Here is a 9,415-nt window from a genome sequence, read left to right as displayed (position 1 = left end):
ATAAGTTACGTCTGTTAAACGTAACTTATTAAATAATACCGACTCTTAATTTTTTAAATGAAGATTTGCTTTAGGCTATGCATTTTGAATCAACCGCATTGATAAGGATTTTACTGCAGACCAAGATTTGTAAATTTATAGAAGAATAAAACTATTTGTTAAGTTTTTAAGAATCGATTATACTCTCCAAACAAAAGAAATTATTCTGACATATTCTAGGTATGTTCTGATGTAATTTGTATGTTCACAATCGAAAAATAGATAAAACACGAATTGATTTCTCTAATATCATTATCTGTGATAAAACATTTTTTATTCTTAAAGCTGTGGAAAGAAAAGAATGTATATCAGTCTTAGACGTAACCCACAACATCAAAGATGATGGACAGAGAAGCCGGATGGCTGAAGTTGATACGCTTTGAATTCGAATTCGGATCGGATCCTCATAAATTTTCACGTGCGATTTAATCTGGATATGCCGGATTCTTTCTTTCACTACCCGGCTGTGCAATTATGGGTCAAAGGCACAAAAAATAGCCTCGGGATGGATATTAAAAAAATAATAATAATAATAAAGGTCAGTGTCTCTAACAACCGAGAGCAGAACAGAAAGGATAAAATTCGGATTGAAATCGTAATTAATATTTAATTATGTATTTTTTAAATGATCAATATAAATATTGTAATTAATGCAAATTAGTTTGCACGAGTAGAATTTTAATAATATTTTAATGCGAATTTTAAGAAATTTAATTTATTCGATTTATGAATTTCACATAAAGATTTTAAAATTTATCCCTCAATAATCAGGCTTAATTTTTTATGTCACGCAAATAATTTTATTACTAGAGACTCGTCTTAATTGTAGTCTTTGATTTCGAAGGAAAAATAAGTTAAAAAATTAACAATTAAAGATATAGACATTTTTACTAATAAATTTATTTAAAAAGATACAAAAACAAAACTGAATAATATGTTTACTGTGCATGTTGAAAAATATTTTTGTATGAATTGAAATTGCTTCTTCTCACAGATTCACCAAATTCTAGTTTATTTTTTAACTTTTAATGCTTACAGACATTCAAATTAATTAAATAAGTTATTTTTACTTAATCTGAATGTCTATTGTTCGCCTATAAACACTAAGAATTGAATAATTATCTTATAAAGAAATAAATGCCATTCGTGCCACTGATCCGGAAATAATATTAGCAAAGATATAAATTATGTAGATAATAATTGCTACGCTATTTAGTGAGTTTCTTATTTCATTTTCTACATTAAAAGTATACACAATATATTGTAAATTTTCTCAAATGGAATGCTTATACTTAACTACTAACAACATGGAAATATTAAAGAGTATATAGCAATAGTTTTATATTAAAATTATTACAAAATAAATTTATTGCAAGATAAAATATAAATATATTTGTATTAAGTTTTGTTATCATTTATGTTATAATTTCTAATTACTTAGTTTATACTAAAATACGCTGCAAGATCGAAATTTACAGTTGCTCACTTAAAGATATGTAATTTAAACGAAAATCTTAAAGGAATCTGTTTTTATAAGAATTAAATTAAATGTTAATAATTTAATTATAGAAATAAATATGTTTGATAAATATTTAAACGAGGAGATATTCACGAGTAAACACGCTATGGAAAAAATTTCTCTGACTAACAAACGATAATTCTCAGAATTATGAATGTAGGAGCATTGAAGTGTGCAGAATTTATTCGAGCATGAACACTTTTTACATAACTGCCCCAATTAAATATCGGTGTAATTATATCTAATGGATAAATAAAACTCATTAGTGATACTGCGGTTTATACTTTTACATTCAATATGCTCAATATTTAAAAAAGAAATTATATTTATTTCTTATTTGTGAAATGCAAATTTATATTAGTTGCAGATGAGTTATTTACATCTTAATTAAATTCCAATACTATTTGTAAAAATTGCTTAAATAAATTTGAATTTGTTAGAATAAGTTTACATATGTTTTGGCATATTATTTAAATATAGATTTAAAATAAGAAAAATTTCTTAATTAGAAAATATAATATTAAAACCAGTTACAAATATTTTTCTAAAATTATACTTAAACTAGAAAATGAACTGAAATATTGAATTTAATTAAAAATTTTAATACAAGACTTGTATATTAGTTTTGTGTTAGTTCTATATTTTATTATTAGAAAAAATATGTAATTTTAAATTATAATCTTTTTTCCTATAAAGAAAAAACAGAAATTTATATTTTAATATTTAACAAATATTAAAATATAAATTCTTTTTCTATTAGATTTTAATTAAATTTGTAAAAAGCTTGTACTTTAAAACTACACATTTCTTTAATAATATAAAATATAGAATTAACGCAAAACTACCGGGTAATAGAACATATTAAAACATATTACAGTATTATTATTCTCTTTATTGATAAAATTCACATTAATTTTTACACCTTTACTCATTTTGCTTTACAGTACATGATACTGCACTTTTGTATTTTTAGCGTTAAACAAGCAAAAAATCCAAACGAAATTATTGAAACGAAGTGTTTTCGCAGCATTGAATGTTTCCATATCAGTTGAGCACATCAGTTACGGATTAAATTGCCTCAAATGGCTGAGCATGATGAAACGGTGACGGGAGGTGTATGTGTCTCTTCTATACATCATTAGTAGTCCAGATTGCTGAGATGTAAAAATAAATTTTTTTGTGGTATACATTCCGTAAAAATAATTTCATTCATTTATTTATAACTTGAAATTCTAAAAAGATAGCATTATCATATATTAAATATATTAAGATTATTATATTATTATATGTACTAAGGTTGAAAAATTTCGTGATTTTGATTCACTAAAATGTTTTTATTTTAAAAATATTCTTATTTCCGAAAAAAGGAAATTATTTTTTCATTACTTATTTAATTTAAAACATCGATAGTTTCTTTATATCAGACGTGGTTCTCGTGTCAATCACGAACATTTCGTGATAAGAAATTACAGTCGCCCCCCCTATAACACTGTTGATAATTCCGTATTATATGAATTCCATGTTGTACGAGTCACTTAGATTTTACAAATACGTGAGCCGTTCACAGCCGTACAACATGGAATTCATATAAAACGGAATAATCAACGGTGTTATGGGGGGTCGGCTGTATTCTTTCTAAGTAAATAGAACAAAAACGTAAAATTAGAAAAAAAAAGGTTCTTAGCTCGCAGTGTACCTAATTTTTAAATAATTGTCTAAATAATAATATAGTTTTTGAGACACATTTATACACTCCTGCTGTGTACAATGATTCACTTTTGGCAAACTCTATCTTTCGTTTTAATTAAGTGTTCATACATCCCTAATATTGAAGAAATGATTTTAAAAAGTGCTGCAAATATTTTCTGATAGTTTATTCACATGAATAGGCTCACAAGAGCAAACTCATGTACCACTAATAGCACCGATAAAAGTCTATGTAGATAATGCTTTGACATCTTTCTCCCCATCGTGAGGAATCATCGTATGGAAACATTCAATGCTGCGAAAACATTTCGTTTCAATAATTTCGTTTGGATTTTTTGCTTGCTTAACGCTAAAAATACAAAAATGCAGTATCATGTACTGTAAAGCAAAATTAGTAAAGGTGTAAAAAGTATATCATTGCGACTACTTTCTTTCCATCAAACTGTACATGTAATTAATGGACGGCCCCGGAAGTGCTCGGTATTATTAACACATAATAGTTCTCTTTTATTAGTTTAATGTTTTCCAATTCATCCACAAATAATCTACTATTCATGTTAAATTTTCATACTCTGCAAAATACATAGATTGTATAAGTTCTTTACGGTTTAATTTAATATATATATATATATATATATATANTCTTTACGGTTTAATTTAAAATATATATATATATATAGTAAATCTTTTCATAATTAGAAGGGAGATTAAATGAAAATTTTCACCCAGTAACAAGAAATAACTCTATTTTGTATAACTTAGTAATTGCAATTTTCCGTTAATATATTTATGATAAAAAAAATGAGAACATACAGTTAAATCAATGGCAGTATGTAATTTATTTCTAAAATATATATTGCATATAAAAAAAGTAATTTGATTTCGATTGTTTGTCATTCATTACGTCATTGGATTTTATTAGTCATCATATTATATAAACGTGTGTAATAACTTTCCACTAGCAGCAAATGTACAGTAAATTACTGTACAGTTGCTGGTGGAAAGTTAGTAAAAAAAAAAAGCAAAATTTCGACTAAACACGTGTATTTTTCGATTAAACAAACAGTTACCACAGAATGAGGTTAACAGGGAACAATTGAACACACTAAAACTTTTCAGATTTTTTTTAAGATAGAAATATACTTTTGCAATAATAGTTATTTTCTGGTAATATCTTAAAAATAAATAAACAAAAAAAGCAACATAAAATTTACTTTAAAAACTTTTTGTGAATTGTATGTCACTGTACATAAAAAATGAAATAAATAATATATATGAAATAAATAAATATATGTATCATAATATACTAAATGTATGTATTAATATTATTACTCGTATTACACAAAAAAATTCTAAAATATAATTTTATTAAATGTAAAATTAAAGCATTTAATTTTTCAAGTATAGAAATAACTTTACTATAAATAAAATTTCTATTTAATTTATTATAATGAATAACATTCAAATTACTTTCAAAATGTACACAATAATGTTCTAAGATATTTATTAAATTCTGTACATTAAGTTATGGTAACCATTAGATATTATAAGACAATTTATAGCTATTGTTCAGAGATTTGACTGTAATTGCTTTTCTTAACTAAAAATTACAAATACAATTTCAAATGAGATGTCAAATCTATATTGCAGATAATCAATTTCTATGTGAAAAGTGGCTTAAATAAAAAAAAAAATGTTTTAAATTATTACATTTATTGAGACCTTTTCTAGGTAAAGGTAATTCGAAATCGAATTTTTTGATTCTCTTAACAAAATTATTAATATTAAAATTATTATTGTCATTTGAATTATTAAACAATAGATTATTTCATTAAAAATCAATAAATATAATATAATATATTAATGTCTTTAACTTTATAATAATAATAATTTTCGAAAAAGGATTTAAATCTATATTATGGATGTATTTTGTAGAAGTTAATTATTATTATCCATTTTATTATTATATTTAGCGTATATGTAGTTAACATTGAAAATTTCAATCATTAATAAAAACAATGATATCGAAGAAGGAAATCTTTACAAAGCGAAAGCTATTAAATATAAATTTTCACGCAAAATCAAAAATTTACGTAGTTGTTTCCGTGTTAAGAATTGACAATAACAACCGAGAGCTTTATAAAAACACGTTGTCAATCCGGTATGACCGACCTTCAAAGTTTTCCTTTCATTGTTTTCCGTAGAAATATCCTCGTAGCCAATATACAGAACGTTAAAGCGTGCCAAAGAAGCAACTGAAAACAGGCTTCAAGGGTGACTTCTCAACGACTGTCACATGCTCTTGGCTTTACGTATCGCGCAGAAGCAATCCGATATTTTCGTTAACGGGGAAGGACGTGAAAAATCTCATGGGAGACATAAATAGTGAGAAGTTCGTTGTACGTTTCAGCGACGTCAGCGGAGCAGAACCTAACGCAGGAAATGGTAGCCGTCAGGTGAACGTACAGGAATCGCTGAAACACGGTAGAAGCAGCATGTCTGCTTCGGAGAAAGATGAGGTTTCGAGTAACTCCATACCTCAAACGTTCGTCGTTAAGTATTTAGGAAAAAGAGATTCTAAAGGACTTTGGGGAATTAAACACACTCGGAAACCAGTCGATCAGATGGTCAAAATTGCTAAAACATTAAAACCTGGTGAAACTTTACCTTTTCTGAAGTTGGAAGTATCCTTGAGAGGAATTAGCATCAGCGAAATGCCGCAAAATCGAAATAGAAATTTTGTTAGTGGGTTGGTGCCGATCGAAACTATATCATACGGTGTGCAGGACTTGGTGTACACCAGAGTTTTTGCCATGATTGTGGTCTGTGAATGTAAAAATGAGACTGGTAGACATCCGTTTGAATGTCACGGATTTGTCTGTGGAAGTCGTCAGAATGCCACCAGTTTAACTTTATGTCTGGCGGAGGCTTTTAAAGAATTCAGCAAGATGCAGACACTTTCTAGGAGAATCAAAAAATTTGCCATCGATTTACGACCGGAAGAATCAAATGGAGATGGTGAAAATAATCATTTGGAGGATTCTGAAGCTTAAGGTAATTTTTTATTATTTTCTAATTATACACTATTATTAATTCTATCGTATTTTTTATATGTAGGTCTATTTCAATAAAATCATTGTCGTACTTATATAATAAATTTATTACACAATTTAGAACTTTAAAACGTTAGATTATTCAATTAAGTTATTGTTCAATTAAATTAATAATTATAATAAATTGGGTTAAATGATGTATATTTTAGAGGAAAGTAATTTGTAGAAAATGTAATCTATAAACCTACTGAATGATTCTGTTCACATAGAAGAAAGATAAGCATCAATATGCCTATCCTTGAAATTTGCAATTTATTGCATTGATTTATCTATTTAATGCGTTTTATATTGAAATCAATTATTGCATCAGTCTTAATATATTTTATTCGAGGCAGTATGTGACTCACTTTTGTGACTGACGTTATTTTTATATTATGGTTTCTAACAGGAAATGCTACATTGTATCACTGCCTTTATAATGTAGTATACCAGTATAATTCCCAAAGCCTGAATGTTTACAGAAAAATTTACATTTAATTGAAAAAAATTTTAGAATTATTATTTTTAGTTAATCATTAATAACTAATAATACAAGTTAATAATATTGTCAAATACAAAAATTATTCTTATTATGTTAGATTATTATAGGTTAGATAATTACAAATTTGACTGACGAAGAGTACAGGATGTAATTAAACTTCATGAGAAACCATTGCCTTCTATCAGAATGGATCTCGGAATTTTTCTATGCTTGAATTCTGTTGATTGTTTTTTCATTCTCATTATTAAGTACTAAGAAATAAGGCCAGTGACTTATAATTAAAATATCTCTTAGCATTTGACCTAGAAATGTATAACAGCAATAAAACGTTTACGAGACATTAGTTTTTTTAAATAAATTTTCCAAGTTAATTAGACTGTTTTTTCTTTCTTTTTTTAAATAGAGAATGTCTCTTTTAAGATAACGTTATTATTTTCAGGTCAATCATCTCAATACGATCGTGTCTTACTTCATAAAATGGGGTTAAATAATCATTCTTATTTTTTACAAGTTTATTATTTGTATTTATGAAATAAATGACGTAAGAAAAAGTCGTAATGAATCACGTGATTATATTTGGCACGATTCTATTCAAACGTGTTTATTTAGGACGCTTTATCTGTTACAAATGAATAAAGGTACACACCCAATCCGTGAATAAAAACGCGTACTTTAATAACAATATAAATAATATTTAAAAAATAATAATCGATATTGTTAAATAAAATTCAATAAATAAGGTCTGTTAAGCGTCATCTTAATTTTTAAACACCGATAAAGAAAGAAAATTGACCGTGTCATGTTTTGTGATATCTAACGAGAAATTTGTTTAGATTATAGAGATAAATAGAATTAACACAGTTGTTTTATTCAATTTAAGTCGGATCGTAGTAACTGCTTATCTGAGGACTTCTGTTTTGGTTGATGTCAAAACAATAGTTTCTGCGTGATGCCAACGACCTTTTTGTGTAATTTCGTGAGTCACGAAAGGCTAAGAGGTGTTTCCTTTCATTTCTATCGAAGAGAACAATGACTTAAAATTATCTAATGGAAATGTAATTTAAATATTTTACATTTTTCAGGTAATTTCCGGGGAGAAGAGAATGACGACTTCCATATTTCCTCGATTATTTATATGAAAATAATAAAACTGGTATATACCGAAAAAAATTAATTGAATATACATAGATTGTATAAGTTCTTTACGGTTTAATTTAAAATATATATATATATATAGTAAATCTTTTCATAATTAGAAGGGAGATTAAATGAGAATTTTCACCCAGTAACAAGAAATAACTCTATTTTGTATAACTTAGTAATTGCAATTTTCCGTTAATATATTTATGATAAAAAAAAATGAGAACATACAGTTAAATTAATGGCAGTATGTAATTTATTTCTAAAATATATATTGCATATAAAAAAAGTAATTTGATTTCGATTGTTTGTCATTCATTACGTCATTGGATTTTATTAGTCATCATATTATATAAACGTGTGTAATAACTTTCCACTAGCAGCAAATGTACAGTAAATTACTGTACAGTTGCTGGTGGAAAGTTAGTAAAAAAAAAAAGCAAAATTTCGACTAAACACGTGTATTTTTCGATTAAACAAACAGTTACCACAGAATGAGGTTAACAGGGAACAATTGAACACACTAAAACTTTTCAGATTTTTTTTAAGATAGAAATATACTTTTGCAATAATAGTTANTAAATAATAGGCGACATTAATGAATTTGTCAAATAATTTTATAAGGTTTACAGATGAAAATTTGTTAATTTTCTACATGAATTTTAATTAATGATAAAGATTTATTTCTATTATGCTGAAGAAATATAGCTTAAGAATTTACATCTTAAAGTTTAAAAGATGCAATATTGGGCCGTCCATTTAATTACGAGTTCAATGTTTGAGCCATTTTTGACCCCCTCTTCTCTGTTGTGTACAATGTGCTCGATAGACTGCCCATAAATATAACTTAGACTAATTTATAACGATTTAAAAATAAGATAATGTAAATAAATCGTGATTCTTTTCTTTTTTTTCCCCTTAAAATATAAACTCAAGAACAATTTATAAATTACAGTTTTTTTTAATCTACACGCAAGTACATTTGAATTCATAAGTTTCAAGGTTATTTCGGTAATTTTAAAAATCTTTTAAGATGTTTATTTCTTGTTAAATGGGCCTTATAAAACTGCAGTAAAACCAGAATTAAAGTTATTTTCGGACATGTAACACCACGAGAGAAATTGCTGCCGGACACGCACAAATTGGGATCAAAGCAGTCATTGGAGCGTATTACTACAATTTTTTTTTCTTTTAACTTTACCTAAAATACTAAAATTCACTTTCGTTTCGTTTTACAATGTTGACGATATTGTGTAATAATATTTTAAAAAATTATTTAATAGATTTTTATTCTTAACAAAATATAACCTAGATCACTACAGCATGTGATAAGAATATAATGGATACTCAGTCATTTATATCTTTGTTAACAGAATTTCTGTACTAGACGCTTCTCTGAAAAAATTTACAGTGAAT

The 9,415-nt window shown here is 26.5% G+C and overlaps 1 protein-coding gene across 2 annotated transcripts; it reads left to right on the top strand.

Moving 5' to 3' along the window:
* Positions 1 to 5,483: 5,483 nt before the first annotated feature.
* LOC111618063 (low density lipoprotein receptor adapter protein 1-B-like) lies at positions 5,484 to 8,045 on the top strand. 2 transcript variants are annotated; one of them, XM_023359491.1, is made up of 2 exons: positions 5,484 to 6,319; positions 7,740 to 8,022. In XM_023359491.1, exon 1 carries the CDS (start codon positions 5,635 to 5,637, stop codon positions 6,316 to 6,318), a length of 684 nt encoding a protein of 227 aa, XP_023215259.1. In that variant the 5' UTR covers positions 5,484 to 5,634; the 3' UTR covers position 6,319; positions 7,740 to 8,022. The 2 variants fall into 2 exon arrangements, with proteins under 2 accessions (XP_023215259.1, XP_023215258.1); XM_023359490.1 differs by having other exon boundaries at positions 5,485 to 6,319; positions 7,942 to 8,045.
* Positions 8,046 to 9,415: the final 1,370 nt, after the last annotated feature.

This window comes from Centruroides sculpturatus, unplaced genomic scaffold (assembly GCF_000671375.1).
Source record: "Centruroides sculpturatus isolate CEXI.00-Female unplaced genomic scaffold, Cexi_2.0 scaffold155, whole genome shotgun sequence".
Classification (NCBI taxonomy): Eukaryota; Metazoa; Arthropoda; class Arachnida; order Scorpiones; family Buthidae; genus Centruroides; species Centruroides sculpturatus.
Note: the sequence above shows the minus strand (reverse complement) of the source record. Positions and strands in the feature narration are given on the sequence as shown.